This window comes from Balaenoptera ricei, chromosome 2, assembly GCF_028023285.1.
Source record: "Balaenoptera ricei isolate mBalRic1 chromosome 2, mBalRic1.hap2, whole genome shotgun sequence".
In the NCBI taxonomy this organism is placed as follows: Eukaryota; Metazoa; Chordata; class Mammalia; order Artiodactyla; family Balaenopteridae; genus Balaenoptera; species Balaenoptera ricei.
In genome coordinates this window covers 30,726,869-30,743,038 of record NC_082640.1, presented here as the reverse complement: position 1 = coordinate 30,743,038, position 16,170 = coordinate 30,726,869, and the positions used below count along the sequence as shown (strand labels likewise).

The following is a 16,170-nucleotide window of genomic DNA, read 5'->3' as shown; positions in this document are numbered from 1 at the left end:
TCTCTGGTTGTGGCGAGCGGGGGGCTACTCTTCGTTGCGGTGTTCAGTCTTCTCATTGTGGTGGCTTCTCTTGTTGAGGAGCACAAGCTCTAGAGCACAGGCTCAGTAGTTGTGGCGCACGGGCTTAGTTGCTCCGCGGCATGTGGGATCTTCCCGGACCAGGGCTCAAACCTGTGTCCCCTGCGTTGGCAGGTGGATTCTTAACCACTGTGCCACCAGGGAAGTCCCCAGATCCAGAATTTAAAATAAGTACAATAAATATTCTCAGGCAAGGGAGTGTATCAATAATAAAACAGAAACAAGGAGTCATAAAAGAACCAAAGGGTGGAAACTATAACCATGGAAAGAAGAGTAGTGGTAGATGGGACCTGCACACAGATGGTTTTGGTAGGATTGTGTGCAGTGGGGAGGGGATGGCCTGGGGCAGGGGGATGAGCCAACTGTGAGGGGTGGGCCTGGGACTCTAGGCCCCTGTTAGAAGCAAAGGCCTAGATGCACACAGAACAGGAATGAATCATGGTGATGGTGCTGAGTGGAAATAAGAAAACAAACAAGGCCAACAGAGTAATATTAATCATGTAAATTAAAAATATGAAACTGTGTCAACAGATGAGTGGATAACAAAACGTGGTCTCCTCAGCCCTAAAAAGGAAGGAAACTCTGACACCTGCTACAGTGTGGATGAACCCTCAGACACTGTGCTCAGTGAAATAAGCTGGTCACAAAAGAACAAATATTGTGTGACTGCACTCATGTGAGGTCCCCAGAGGAGTCAAATTCCTAAAGACAGAAAGCAGATGGTGGGTGCCAGGAGCTGGAGGACGGGTGAGTAGGGTATTAGTGTTAATGGGCTCAGGGTGTCATTTGGGGAGGATGAAAAGAGCTCTGTGGACGTATGGTGGTGATGATTGCACAACCATGTGAATGTACTTAATGCCACTGAACTGTCCACTTTAAAATAGTTAAAATGGTAAATTTTATGTTAGGTATATTTTACCACAATAAAAAAAAATCTAATGAAGGTAATGAAAACAACACTGTGTGTTATATACACGGACAGGACAGATACCAATAAAAGGACACACAGTCTACCAGGATAAACAGACAAATGAGCCAAAGGGCTGCAGTGTGGGGCAGACGGTGACCTCTGCACGATCCACAGAATGGCACCCACATCCTCGCCAAGGAAGGAGTGGCTGGCAGGTCAAGAGACGGGATTATCTCAGGAACCGCTTTTCCGAGGGCAGGGGCTTCCCCGCGCCGGCAGAGCCACCAGCCCTTCCAAACTCCAGTTCCCAAAGCACTGTCCGGGGTCCCCTTATCCTCTGCTCGGCTGCATCTGGAACCCGTCCCCGCCTTGCTGGTCACCCGGCCACCCCTCCCCCCACACCCACGGCCATGGCCAGCTTATGCCCCTGCTGGGTGCGGGGGCCCACAGCCAGGCTCGTGCGTGCAGTAGGTGCTCAGCGCGTTTCTGTTGGGTGACAGTGAATGATGGGGAGGGAAAAGGGGGCGAGCTCTCTTGGCCTGGAAAAGTGACAGGATGCTTCCATTCAAGGAGCCTGGTGGGATAAACCTCACTCCCAAACTCAGGAGCGTGAGAATGGCCACTCTGCTCCCCAAGGCCCAACGGGGGCAGAGTTGCCCTGGGTAACGTGACCATGCTTAGTCACTCAGCTAAGCCTGAGGACCACTGCTTCCCAGCCGGGCAGCCTGACCTCTGACCCTGACTCGGCCTTCGGAGCCGTGTGTATACAGTGGCGAAAACAGGACTTTGCTGGAGCCCTTCCAGGCTTGTAATCCCGTTTCCAACCAGTGAAACAGACAGATAGGGGATGCCACCCAGCCCTCACCAGCATGCTGCCAAATTTTGGTTCATGTGTGCAGTTTTAGGAAAGACTGAGTCCATCAGAACGCCCAGGTGGTGGGGGGAGGGGCAGCGCAGGGGTGAGGAGGGGGAGGGGCAGCGCAGGGTTGAGGAGGGGGTGGGGGCAGCGCAGGGGCGGGAGGGGGTGGTGGGAAGGGCAGCGCAGGCTGTGCCTGGCACAGGCAGAGGTGAGAAGCTGAGGGTTCCGTTGAGCAGGTTGTTGGCGGCTTTGACCTAGAGCTGCCAGGACAGAAGGGGGCGTCCTCCGCAGCAGCATAGGGCTGAAGGTGAGGGCGCCCATCAGGGCTCCTGGCTGCAGAACAGCCCTGGGTGATCGTAAGGAGAGGCATTTATTAAAAGGAGACCAAGTGGCTGGAGAATCACTTGGGGAAAATGATCAGGAACCCAGAGGTGCTGGGTGACCACAGCCTCAGCCCAGATCCCACCCGATGTGTAACTGGGCCGCTGCTGTCTGTGCCCAGGGCCCTGCTGGGACCCCTGCCCAGCCCTGCGCCCCCTTGCAGGGCTCAAGGAGAGCACATTCTGGCCTTTTAGGTTTTCGTAGAGGGAGGCAGGGTCTTACCTCCCACTAGAATGGCTGATTCCCCAGAGGTGAGTAGGCCATTCTGATGATGGACAACCATAAAACAAAAATGACCAGCAATGGCTCAGTGGTCCTGGGTATTTCTAGACCCCGTGGGCCCCTCTTTTGCTGAAGTGGAATGATTGCTAACTGTTGTTTTGATTCTTCTTACCCCTGCCAGTGTTCTTTCAGATTTCCAGTTGTCAGAACCGTGCTGTGCACACAGAAAAGTTTCTTCCAATACCTTAGACAGTCTCGTGCCTTTTTCTCAGAGTATAAAAATGTATTAATTCCCTGAAACCCAGGAGTAAATATCCATGCAAACGTTGGCTCTAACAAACGAAAAGTTATTTTAACAAAGATTGATGTGCGGGCCCCAGTCCATGTACAGATTTGTCACAATGGGACACTGCTCAGCGCTTCAGCCTTTACAATAAATGGCCAGCTGTGTAAACAGCCGTCAGAGAGCTGTCCGGGGGTCAAGGTCAGCTGTGGTTTGGGCGGGGTGGGCAGTGGCTTGCTGGGAGGTACCCAGGATTGTGGGTCTACAGTTGGGCAACTCCACAATCGATGCCCTGGATGATGAAATGGAGCTTATGGCAGCAGCCCTTGGTTCTGAACTGGAATTTCACATCCAGGTGACCCCAAGAGCGACCCATGTGTATGGGCTCCAGGAGGCCCCTGTGGGAGGGCGTTAGGGGTGATGGAAAATAGGCCCAGGGGGAGTAAGGCTTGAGGTGAGTGCATGATCCTTCACTCCTGGCCTGATTTATCCAGACTCGGTAAAGATAACCAGGCTCATGGAGGCCTGGCACACGGAAGTGGGAACGATCCTGAGAACACTCCTGAAAATAGGCTAGCTTGTCATTTCCGGGAAGCAGTCTGGTCTGGTGTCCCTAAAGGCCCAAGTGTGAGCTGGAGGATTTTCAAGCAAGCTTGTGATTCTTTCCACAAATTAGAGCCTCTCCACTTGCGAGCACCTGTCCCCGGCTGTGCGCAGGGAGTTCTGCGAGGAATCCCCCGCGGGACAGCGCATGAGGCCAGAAGGAGGGCCCAGCCAGGGCTGCAGGGCGCAACTGCCCACACGAGGGGCCGGCCGGCCAGCCAGGAGCCACCTCCCAGGCCCAGCTGCAGGGCTGGGTTTCCTGCAAACCACGATTCTGGAGCAGGGCCGCCAAGCCGATGATGCATGTTTATGGTTTTCACTGTACTCCTGGGACAGCTGTGGGCCTCCTGGATCTAGAGCTGCTGGATCTGGAATCCCTGGCAGCTGCTAGTCCCCTAAAGCCTCCCACTGGCTTTGAGCAATTGGGGCTGTTTGTTCATCTCTCCTGTAAACAGTTGTTTTCCCAGTGACTGCCCAGATCATGTTAAATATTAACAAAGAGCTGCCTCCACAGCTGCTCGCAGGGCGTCTGCTTTAAATATTTAAGTAATTGCCTTTCAGTCCCTGAGTGACTTTGGCTCCAACTGCTCTGTCACTGCACTTGCCTCCCTGGTTATGGAGCAGCTGGATGTGTCAAAGCTCCTGTTCTCTCTCCTCTTCTTCACTCCCTGCCCCTGCTCGCGTGCGCTCTCTCTCTCTCTCGCTGGACATCCATCACTCAGGCGCTGGGTCAGATGTGTGTGGCCAGGGCGCACCCCTCCTCCCTCTCACTTCTGGGGTGCGCGCTCCCACTCTTGGGGTCCGTGGCCGGGGCATCGCCGTCCTATCGCATCGGGACTTCTAAGCCATCCTCTGGTTTGCTCTTCATCCACATCAGGGTTCGTGTGAGCCGTGTGGGTTTTCTTTTGGAGGCTCGTTGTGAAGCTCAGGAAAGAGGATTAAGAGCTCAGATAGCGACCTCGGCCCCGGAAGCTGGGCGGCCTCCCCGCAGGGAGAAGGGGTGCAGAGGGGCTGTCCTTGGGGGGCATGGAGCCCGGGGCTCCTGGGAGCTGAGGTTGTGCTGGGTGTCTCTGTGTCCGCGTGGCATCGGGTCATAACCACACACCTTGGAACAGTATCCCTGAAACCACAGCTTTATGTGGACTCAGCTGTGGACACTTCAGTGGATCTGGCCCCAAGCGGGCACTATGGAGGAACCACAAGGCAATGATTTTCTCTAGCTCTCTCATTCCTTGGCTGGAGTTTGGGGATGAAACCACTGAAGGTCTCCATAGAAAAGTCAGGAAATTCAGAGGAAAGGGCAGGTGCTGCCTGGCCCCTAGCTGGGATCTCCTCTCCCTGGCCAGGAGCCCACGGAAGCCTCGGTGGAAGACAAGCCATTATCTTTCTCCAGCTTGGGCTGGAGATTTCTCACCTAAATTTGTGAGACCCCATGACAGTCATACATATCCTAAAAGCTATTGAGATCTTCTCAAAGCTAAACTAATTGAAATCCATTTTATCTCAAGAGCTACTGTGAAGCTCTCAGAGTAAAATGAACTTCAATTCACTTTAATTTAGAAATGGGCTTTTTAAAATAGATACATTTTTTTAAAAATACCTTTTTTTTTTAAACAGGGAGAAGGGGGTCACAGTTAGATTGCAATTCTGGCTTGGCCCAGGTGGGGCATCACTGCGTCCTGGGGCCATTTCCCGTTGGCAGAGCCTGTTGTAAGTTGCAGCCAGTAGCCCATGAGCCTGCGTGGGAGTCACAGGTCCCCAGCTGTGCGGCCTCTCTGCTTCTCACTCACCTCATTTCTTTTTTGTTGTTTTAATAAATTTATTTATTTTTGGCTGCATTGGATCTTCGTTGCTGCACCTGGGTTTCTCTAGTTGCGGCGAGGCGAGCAGGGGCTACTCTTTGTGCTGGTGCACGGGCTTCTCATTGCTATGGCTTCTCTTGTTGCGGAGCACAGGCTCTAGGCGTGCGGGCTTCAGTAGTTGTGCCACGTGGGCTCAGTAGTTGTGGCTCACGGGCTCTAGAGCGCAGGCTTAGTAGTTGTGGCGCACGGGCTTAGTTGCTCCGCGGCATGTGGGACCTTCCCGGACCAGGGCTCGCACCCATGTCCCCTGCACTGGCAGGCGGATTCTAAACCACTGCGCCACCAGGGAAGTCCTCATGCCCATCATTTCTAAATGGAGAAAATAATAGTATCTACCTCACAGTGTTCAGAGATTACTGTAGACTCTGTCCGTGAAATGTGGTGCCTGAACACGGTAAGCCAACAACAAACATGCTGGAGATACAGCCGTGACCACCAGCTGGAAAGAAGTGTTGTCTGAGCCGAGCTGGAAGCATCCAGGGCCGCACACAGGAGTCGGCGGCAGAGGATGAACTGGCTGCCGTGGTCCAGGCCAGCCTGGAGGCAGGGGCGTTAGCAGTCAAAAGATTTGGGAGAAAAACCAACAAAAAATGATTCTGTAAGCTGGAAAGCAAATGGATGGGTATGAACGAAGGAGAAAGAAAGGCAGAGTCCACCTCTCAGAACATTGTCAGAGGGAGGCTGCAGCGGCAGGCCAGTCCCTACCCGAACCCAGAGGGGCACAGGCTGCGAGCTGGCAGGTGTGGGGCGGGGGAGGGGGGGATAGGAGCGCTGAAAAGCGCAGGACTGATAGGAAATCTGTTTATGAAGTGGCTCAGTCTAAGGCCCCCCCCACCAAGGCACAGAACAATGACAACCTCAAGCCAAAAAAGGGGCTCTTTTTTAGAGAAATTGAACAAACGTCCCAAGACGAACTAGACTTCCAATGTGGAAGAATCTACTCTAAAGCTGTGCTTCTCAAAATATGTTCCTCACCATCAGCATCACCTGGGAACTTGTTAGAAATGCAAATTCCCAGGCCCACCCCAGACCTGCTTAATCAGCAGCTCTTGGCCTTGGGGCCCATCCGTCCATGTTTTAACCATCCCTCCAGGAGATGGAGGCTACACTGAAGGCTGAGAGTCCCTGATCTAGAACAGAACTTCTCAACCTCGGCTGCATACTGAAATCACTTTAGAAAATGCTGAGGCCTGGGGCCCCAACCCCCAGAGATTCTGACCTCATGGGTTCTGCATGTGGCCCGGGCATCAGGATTTTAAGACATTCACCAGGTCCAGCCAGGATGGAGAACCACTGATCTAGAATAAGGCCTTCCTATTTAGCATGTACCAGCCATCAGCCCAATTGCTCATCCCACAGTGAAGCTTCTAGGCCACAAGCCCTGTGCACTTCATCAGATCTCACTGTCACCCTCCCCAGTTAAGGGAGAGGCCTCATGGGGTACAGACTGACTACAACCGCAGGGGAACAACATACCAGGCACCCAGGACCATTGGCCTGGAGCTTCACTCTCAAATATGGAAGGAGGACCAAGGGTCCCCAGGCACATAAGGGAGACCAGCCATGTGAATGAGAAATATGAAGATTAGCAAGCAAAACAACCAACCCTATAGGAAAAAGAAACAATGCAGGGATCACAAGATAATTCCTAAAAATTCTCATATCCTCAGAAGGATATGAGAAGTTATTAAATCTGTAAAACAAAAACTGATGCTATGAAAAGGAAATAATTGCATAATCAAGAAGAAATCTTAGAAATTAAAAATATGATTTTTTAAATAAAACTTTCAATAAAAGAAAATTAGGAAGCTTCCCAGATGGTAGGACAAAAATGAGAAAGAAACCAAAAACATGAGAGAGAGGGAAAAAAAGAAATAGCAGTTCAAACCAGGATGTCCAACATTTGACTGTTACAGCTGCAGAACAAGCAGAGGATACTGAGGGAAAGAAAATAATCTCAGATATACTAGAGGATATTTTCTCAAAGGCAAGAGATATAAGTCGTCAGACTGAGGAGGCCTACGAGTGCCACTCTGGATCTATAATCAAACATCCACAACCAGACACAGTCTCATGAATTTCAGAACATGAAGAATGAAAGGCAGGTGCTGAAAGCATCCAGGGAGAAAATAAATTAATACAATCAGACTGCCTGTAAAGAAATAAAACCCAGACCTCCTCAGGGAGATCGGGTTCTAGAAGACAAAGGCCTTCCAAGGTTTGGGAGGAAATATTTTGAACATAGAATTCTATACCCTGGGCTTCCCTGGTGGTGCAGTGGTTAAGAATCCACCTGCCAATGCAGGGGACACGGTTTCAAGCCCTGGTCCGGGAAGATCCCACATGCCGTGAAGCAGCTAAGCCCGGGCACCACACTTCTGAGCCTGTGCTCTAGAGCCTTTGAGCCACAGCTACTGAGCCCTTGCCCCACAACTACTGAAGCCCTCTCTCCTAGAGCCCATGCTCCACAACAAGAGAAGCCACTGCAATGAGAAGCCCACGCAGTGCAACCAAGAGTAGCCCCCACTCGCTGCAACTAGAGAAAGCCCGCACACAGCAACAAAGACCCAACACAGCCAAAAATAAAAAAATAAATAAAACAAATTTATAAAAAAAACAAATTCTATACCCAGTGAAACAATTCTCAAAAGGATTCGGACTAACAAATGCAGTTTCCAGACATCTGGAAACTTAGAAATTCTGCCACCTTTTCTTATAGAGTCTCCTGAGGAACTACTCCAGCAAAACAAGGAGGAAAACCAAGAAGGAAGGATCCAAGAAACAGGCGCTCTACTCTGGAGGCTCGGTGGAGGGAAGTCCCCAGATGACACGGATGCCCCGGCCTGGGGCCCCTGGGTCAGGATGTGAGCTTTCAGGAGGCCCTGGGATGGGTGTCCCCAGGCAGGGAAGACTCAGTGCAGCAGGATAGTGTATCGGCCAGTGTCCAGTCAGGAAAGCAGAAACTCCTCTAGATATTTCCAACAGAGGGGGTTGAAATCAGGAGCTTGCTTTAAGACATATTGAAAGGGACTCACAGTTTCTGGTCTGACATGTAAGGAGCTTGGAAGTTATCACTCCCATCTTCACAACAAGAAAAAAGCTGAACCAACTGAAAATCAACAACTCCTCTTAGATCTACAGGAGAACTGGGGTCACAGGTAAACCACTGCCCCAAATATTGGAGAGACAGACAGGTAGGTATGGAGAATCACAGCTTACTGGAGGCGAAGCCCAGGAACAAAAGCCTCTGTGGACCAGCGCCAGGGAAGAAAGACCCAAACTGTCCCTCGAGGGCTGGAGCCCCGGTGTGGACCATCTGAGCGGGCTCCAGCCTTAGGAGGGGGGCCCACACTTTCACGAGTTTTACCTACAGGGACGATCAGAGCACAGTCTTCCCTTGTGCTTCCAACAGGGGGATTAGAAAAGTAGCCATTCTGGGGACTTCCCTGGTGGTCCAGTGGTTAGGACTCTGCACGTCCACTGCAGGGGACACGGGTTCCATCCCTGGTTGGCGAACTGAGATCCTGCATGCTGTGCAGTGCAGCCAAAAAAAAAAAGAGAAAAGTTGCCATTCTGAAATATTTCCAGAGCATTCTGTTCTTAACTGAACACGTGGCCGGATTTTGAGCAAGATGAATGTGTGGAAGAATCCTTCAGCCTTGAGGCTAAAATCGTTCTCCTTTGTGTGACTTGGGAAAGCCATCAGCCTATAGAGAAGGAAACCACGTAACTGCTGTGGACAGAGAATGTCGCCTGCCATTTCAGTAAACAAAGGATGTTGCTGTGGCCACCAAGCCTAAAGCCACCAGCACTGCAGCTGCCCCACCCCATGCGCCCTGTGGGGATTCGGGATGGAGAAAAACAGGATACTGGCCCTAAGTAGTTAAGGTGTATATCAAAGGAATAAATTCAATGCTCCCAGACTCTTGCATCTTCCCAAACATAAAAAAAGCATTAAATCATTAACTTGAGATGTCTGTTTTTGTGATTAGCAGTAATAGAACAGTCCCTCAGAGGGATCTGAGAGGCTGTCATCCCAGGCTACAGTCCTCAGTAATGCCCCAAGTAAAACATAATTCTCAGCTTTTAGGTTGTGCTTTTTTTTTCTCAGTCAACACTATTGTGAATAGTTTACAGAGTTGTAAAAATGCCAATGTTGTTTACTTGTTTTCAATACCTAGATAAAACTTAACAAAGAACAGAAAACTTAATTATGGCTGTCAAACAAAATGTTATAAATTTCTGATGCCGTAAAAGGAAAACCCAGCTGATGAGGGAGCAACAGGGAAGGGAGGTGGAGGAAAGAGCAGGGTTGCCGTGGCCTCTGTTATGTGGTGAAAACTCAACACTGCCTACAGTGGACAGAAAAGCAATGCGTTTCAAGGCTATATATATATATAGCTGCAAATGTAACAAGTATGAAAAATAAAAAATTATGATTTGGAGAAGGTGGGGTTAAAGGTAAATAAGTGAAATTCTCATTTTTAAGAGTGTAGAATCAGTAGAGATTGTCTAAAAATGACAAATGAAGAAGTAAAGATATCAGCATACTGCCAAGAGTTGTGATGGTGAACGAATGGATCCTTTTTAAGGATGGAAACAAGGCCAAAACTGCAGAACTATGTCACAGACGTCATTTAACCCAGAGTCCCCGAGGTTGGGGTGTGGGGTTGGCTGCCCTATCACCTCTGGACAGTTTTGTGCTGTTTTGTTTTTTTCCTTTGCCATTTGCTTCCGGAGGCATTTGCACAAGTTTTTATGTTTCCTTGAACTATTAGAGGTTGCTAGAAATTTTTCTGGGCCTGTTTGTCTTACTGTAACCATCACAAAGCTGTGTGTATCTTAACAAATTAGATGTGGTTTAGCTTCTCAAATTAGCACTTTTGCCCAAGGGCATGTTTGCCTTCTCTTTCTTGCTTGCTCAGGGAGGGGAAAGTAAGCCTGGGTATAGCTTTAGTTGCCCTCCGAGGGCCAAGCTGGCTGTCCTCAGGCCCCAGCACCTTCCTGCAAGGCTGTGGCCTGGCGAGCACCTGTGAGGTGCTGGACCAGATCTTGCCGAGCACGGAGGCAGAAGAGCTGGTCACCCGGGAGCCGGTCACGGGCACTGCGTGGCACTCACATCCCTGTGGCCCACGGCCCTGTGAACCCAGGCAAGCTCCTCTTCCTTTCCAGTGTCCCCTTCCCAGTTTGTGGGACAAATGGTGCCACATCTTGCACAGGCACCTTGTAGGCAGTGGTCCCCTCACCACCCCTGCTTGTCAGGGGTCTCCTTGTGCACCCATCTCCACCCAGGGCTGCCTTGGGTCTCCAGCACCTCCTTTCTCATCCTCCACCCAGGAGCTCCCCCTCCTTCCACTTCCAGGGCCCGCGTGCCAGGACTTGCAGCCACCTGTTTTGTCTCCCCGCATCTGAGTGCCAGCCGTCCGCTGGCATTTCCGGCATATTGCTCTTCCTTGTCCTCACTCTGCACACGACTCCTGACTTTGCCATAACTCCAGGTACTGGCCTGCTCCTTCTGGCCCTGAGTCCCCCCAATTTCACTTCAATACAGGCCATTAGGTGACCCCTTGTAGCCATGCTGTAAACAAGGGGACAGACAAGACGTGGGAGGAGAGGACAACTATCCTTCTCAGCAAACACTTACTGTGTGCCCGATATCGCTCGAGGCATTTTATGTCTGTGAACTCATTTACTCCTCAGAACAACCCAATCTTATCTCCTTTCTACAGATGAGGCTACTGCTGCACAGAGAGGTTAAGTGACTTTCCTGAGGTCACACAGCCAGGAAGGGACAGAGAAGGGGTTTGAATTCAGGCTCCAGAGTCCAGGCACTTAATGTCTACACTCTACTGCCCCTCCCTGAGGGTTGCTGGTGATCTTGGCCTGGGGTAAAGACGAATTCCACCTGATTGCCCTCCTACCTGATGCCCGGAGCCCAGAGGAGGGTACAGACAACCCCTTGATGTCCCTGCGAGGGCCTAGATATTTAAATATTATCTCTGTTAGGTTCCCGGGGCTGCTATAACCAAGTCCCACAAACTAGTGGCTTAGAATGACAGAAATTTGTTGTCTCAGAGTCCTGGAGGCCAGAAGTCCAAAATCAAGGCGTCAGCAGGGCCACGCTCCCTCTGAAGCCTCCGGGAAGAATCCTTCCTGTCTCCTCAGCTTCTGGTGGCTCCAGGTGTGCCCTGCCTGGCAGCTGCAGCCCTCCAGCCTCTGCCTCCATCATCACTTGCATTCCCTGCGAGTGACTCTTTCTCCTCTTCTCACACGGACGACAGTCATGTTGGATTATGTCCACCCTCATTCAGTAGGACCTCACTTTAACTTGATCACGTCTGCAAAGACCCTGTTTCCAAATAGGGTCACATTCACAGGGACTGGGGGTTAGGACTTGAATACATCCTTTGCAGGGACACAATTCAACCCATGCTGCAATTATCTTTGTCCCGGGTTGTTCTTTGTGTGTGATGGATAACTAGCATAATTTCCAGAATGTCCAGCAATGCCCCCTCCAGCACATAAGCTACCTCCTTAGAAAAAAAAAAAAACACTTTTTTTCTAAGGGGACATAAGGGGAGGTTTGCTTTTCCCTCCCTGATGGTGTGGCAGGAAAAGTGGGGCCAGAGGACAGCCACGTCCTGGGTCTCGGGTGAGTCCCTGGGAATGGGCCACCAAGTGAGGGTCCTTGGCTTCACGTGGGAAAGTATTCAAGAGCGAGAGGTAGTAAAGGGAAAGCAGGTTTATTAAGAGAGATACACGCTCCATAGGCAGAGTGTGGGTGTCTCAGAAAGTGAGAGGCCCTGAAATATGGGATGGTTAGTTTTTAACAGGCCGGGTAATCTCACAGGGTAAGGAATGGGAGAAGGGGCGGGGATTTCCAGGACTTAGACCACCGCCCCCTTTTTGGCCTTTTATGGTCAGCCCTGAACTGCCATGGCGCCTGTGGGTGTGGCTTAGATGCCAGCGTATTACAATGAGGTATAACGAGGCCCAAGGTCCACCGGAAGTTGAACCTTCCGCCATCTTGGGCCTAGTGAGTTCTGACGGTTTATGTCCTGTCCTCCAGGGCTCTGTCCTTCTTTTAATGGTCGTGCCCTGCCTTCCCTCCTGTCTCAGTGGAAGTTAAGGAGCAGTTTGGAGACAGGACGTGCAGAACCGGCGGCCACCTGGGTCCATGTGAAGGGAGGTGGCAAATGGAGGGGATGACGGAGAGACGCCCTCAAGACCCTGCTGAGCACGAGCACGGACTGCCCGCCACCCAAGCTCCCGTGTCCTTGAGAGGTAAGAAAACATCCTCACTGCCGGCGCCGCTGCTTACTGGGCGCTCGGGCAGCACAGCTCCCATCGGTCCAGCAGCCTTCTTTTGACCAGCGCGCCTCTGAGCCGGGTCTGCAGCTCAGCTCGCCCACAGGGGGCTCCTCGGGCTTCCGGGCTCCCCGGGGGCAGGGGAGCTGGTAGGCCACAGCGCCTCCGAGCCCCGCTCATGGAGAGAGGGCGCGTCGTCTGAGCAGGCCACCCGCATGGCCGCCAGCTGCGTGGTTGATGGTGACACGTGGCTCTGAGGCTGCCGCTTCCGCCTCGCGACCCGCCCCTGCCCGGCCCCAGACCAGGGTCTACTTTCTTTCCGTGCCTGCAGGTCCTCTGGGGCTCCACCCTCTCCCTTTCTTTCCACGGATTACCTCCCCCCACTCCCTATCCTGGGCGAAGTTGATCTTTGTCACGTGCCGGCCTTGTGTCTTCAACTTGGAAACATTGGCACAAGGTTGCCTTTGTTTTACTCCATCTAGTTTATGGAGTTGCGGCTCTTGTTTGGGAATACATGTAAGAAAGGATGCGCTGAGAGTGGTCCCCTGGAGGGGGCGCGGGGTCAGGCGGTGACCGTAACGGGACACGGGGAAGACCCGACTCTCCCCGAAGGCGTCTGGCCTTCTGGGTATCTGTCAGGATGTGCAGATTCCTCAGCCTGTGCACGTGTGACGAGGGCTCTTTTCCGGACCCGTGTAGCACGGCAGTAAACAGGGTTTTGTTTGCGGTTTAAACAAAGGGAACAACCAGAGGAGGATTTCGCTTTGGTGAACAAAGAGGACACAGATGCGGGTTTTCCTTGGAACCCAAATCCACTCCAAGCCAGGTTTCGTGGTGGCAGCTGGAGGGAGCTGTGGGGACCCAGATGTCTTTGCCACTGTCCGTGCCTTTCTTCCCCGTGGTGCCCTCAGGGACTGCCCCTGGATCTGAGTTCTGACTGTTTACTGCTCTGGAATTTCCGTTTTGCTGGTTTGTGGGGTGGCTGCTGCGGCCCTGGGGCTGTTGGGTGTGGGTTTCCTCAAGCACGGCGATGTTTATATCCATCCATGGCTCTGCAGCATTTTTTGGAAGAGAATTAAAACCAAAGTAACTGCCATGATAAACGTCCATAGCCTTGACTCCTATCAGACCTTCTGGTAGAACTTGGAACTGGTCAGTTCCAAGGAGGATAAACTTAATGATAATAATACTTTGCACTTGGTCTAGCAAAAATATTTTGAATACGGTGGAGGCAAGGATATGAATGTTTGCTTGGCGCTATTTATCAGGAAGTGCTTCTGCTTGTCATGTTAGGGCTTTGTATACAGAAATCAATTTTTCCTCTCTCACCAATGGGGGGGGCACATTTCTTGCCAGCTGCTACATCCAAAGTTTAACAGGAAGTTGCCGTTCATATTTAAATGGTATATTTTAAAAACATATCTGTAAATAGCTGAAGACAGGACGGCTGAAGGTGTGGAGTTGTTTAATATTCTCCCTGACAGATATTTTTGCTCGTGAAATTACATCTCAGTAGTTGTGAAACAGGAAATTTAAAAGCACCAAGTCCAGGAGATGGTGACATTTTAATGCTTACCCATCTTTGAATCTGTGGAGGTTCAGAGATACTCAGGGGATAAGGATTTTTTTTGGTGGGGGGAGGGTGGCTCTGAAGAATTATTCTTAGCTGTATCCAAACGTATAATAGGAGAGCAGGAGATAACCTGGGAAAAGCAAAGTGCATATCAATATTCTCCCCTAGTTGACAGGGGGGGAGAAAAAGACCCTTTATATGCAGCATGGTAGCTGTCTTTTCTCCAATAATTATTAAGAGTTTTCTTGCAGATCTTTCACTTCCTCCAGGGGCCATCTCCCCGCTGTGTAATACATCACCTATGGGGACTCTTTGGCATCAATAAAACAGCACCAGAATGATGGGTTGGAGCTGTACACATCCCAGCAACAGGTCCCTTGGATGGGTATTAGGGCAATCCGTCTCCAGCACAGGGCTTGGGTAATGTATTATTCACAGGATAGAATCACCCAAGGACCAATACACTCTGGCTGTAACTCAGATCAACCCAAGATGCAGCTCCAGGTTGCTTATTGGGTGTACACGGCAGTAATTCAGTATTTTGTAATCCTTTGGAGTCAGAGATCTTGCTACAGCAAATCTGGCTTCAGATCCAGGGGACTCTGTTACCCCCACAAACCAGCAGACATCCAGTCTGTGCACCACAGACCCATGGCACCGGCTGGCTCAAGAACTTGGAACGTTCTTTGACTGCTACTTAGACGTTTGTCTAAGTTAAGGAAAAACCAATTATGTGTTTATTCTGCAGAAGCTTAAGGGCTCATAAAACTGGGGAAAAACAGACTTCTGGTTTAAGAAGGTGGATTTTTCGCATGGATTTTTCTTTTTCCTTCCAAATCCCAATAAAAAGGTACAAAATGAAAAAATATCCCCAAACAGGAAGGGGGTTGGAGAAAGGGTTATAGGCAAATAAGACATTAAAATGGATGTAGGGAGATAGAGAGCAGAAGGCACAGGTAACAGATGAGAAAAAGCCAAGGATGGGTGTGCAGTGCAGAGAACATGGCAGTGGGGCTCACAGCAGTGGCCAGTCCTCCCAACAGAGCACAGAGAGACTGGAAAGTGAAGGAGGGCATCAAACAGAATGTTTAATTAAAGGTTTGTCAACAGTTGTGTCAATCAGTCCCTTCTCTAAATCCCCACTCACTTCACAGGGAGAGACCAACATTAGATATTTACTCCTAAGCAAACTAAAAAACCAGAAGGCTCTTCCTAAAGACGTTTGACCAAGGAGATCCAAGGTTCCTAGTGTCAGTATTGGTGACTTCCCATTCTAATATCAAAGAATGGTCCCAAGAGCACCAGCATCCTACTTGTGAACCCTAAAGCAAAGTCTGCTGGTGCACAAGGCCAACCCCACACGTGATACTCCCGTCCAGGCCTTTTATTAGCTCAAGGGTGTGACTTGTTGACAAGACACAACATGCCAGCTACTGTAAATATGGTCCTTCAACCTCAAATATGAACAGAGGACTAAACATAACCAGACACATGGGGAAAGCTGGCCATCTGGAAAAAAAAAGACCAAGAATATTGAACAGAATAGCTGACTGCATAAGATTAAAAACACAACCCAGGGAAGAGAGAGAACCTGACAAATCTAGTTAGTATCCTCAGAGAAATCTGGGGGAGATTTTGCATCCACAAAATCAGAAGTGGATGCTATGAAAAGAGAATGAGAAGTAGCGGTTTTTGTTTGTTTGTTTGATTTCTGGCTTAAAACAACAGAAATTCTTTCCCTCACAGTTCTAGAGGTTAGAAGTTTGAAATCAGGTGTTGGCAGGTCTGTGCTCCCTCTGAAGGCTCTAGGGAAGAATCAAGAAGGCATTTTTTGAAGCTAAACATTCAGACGAAGAGCTGAGAGATAAAGTTGAGGAAACCTTTTGGATGTGAAACACAAGAACAAAGATATAAAAAATATGAGAGAAAACTTAAGGGACCTAAAGCATTACTCCAAGAGGGCAGCACCCAACTACTATCCATTTTCAGACAGAAAATGGAGAGAAGAATATTAGCAAAGAAAAATAGAGATTTTTTTTTGTTCTTTCTTTTTAAAAAATTTTTTATTGAAATATGGTTGATTTACAGTGT

The 16,170-nt window shown here is 50.1% G+C and overlaps 2 protein-coding genes across 2 annotated transcripts in view; both read left to right on the top strand.

Annotated features, from left to right (window-relative positions):
* Positions 1-12,301, top strand: part of TM2D3 (TM2 domain containing 3) — a 113,492-nt gene extending 101,191 nt beyond the window's left edge. The window contains exon 6 of the mRNA XM_059912278.1: positions 12,268-12,301. Coding sequence (XP_059768261.1) covers positions 12,268-12,286 — 19 coding nt within the window. The 3' untranslated portion in view covers positions 12,287-12,301. The remainder of the gene's footprint in view (positions 1-12,267) is intronic.
* Positions 12,302-12,325: 24 nt separating this feature from the next.
* Positions 12,326-16,170, top strand: part of PCSK6 (proprotein convertase subtilisin/kexin type 6) — a 229,232-nt gene continuing 225,387 nt past the window's right edge. Inside the window, exon 1 of the mRNA XM_059912273.1 lies at positions 12,326-12,482. The gene's annotated coding sequence lies outside the window, so the exon portion shown is untranslated. The remainder of the gene's footprint in view (positions 12,483-16,170) is intronic.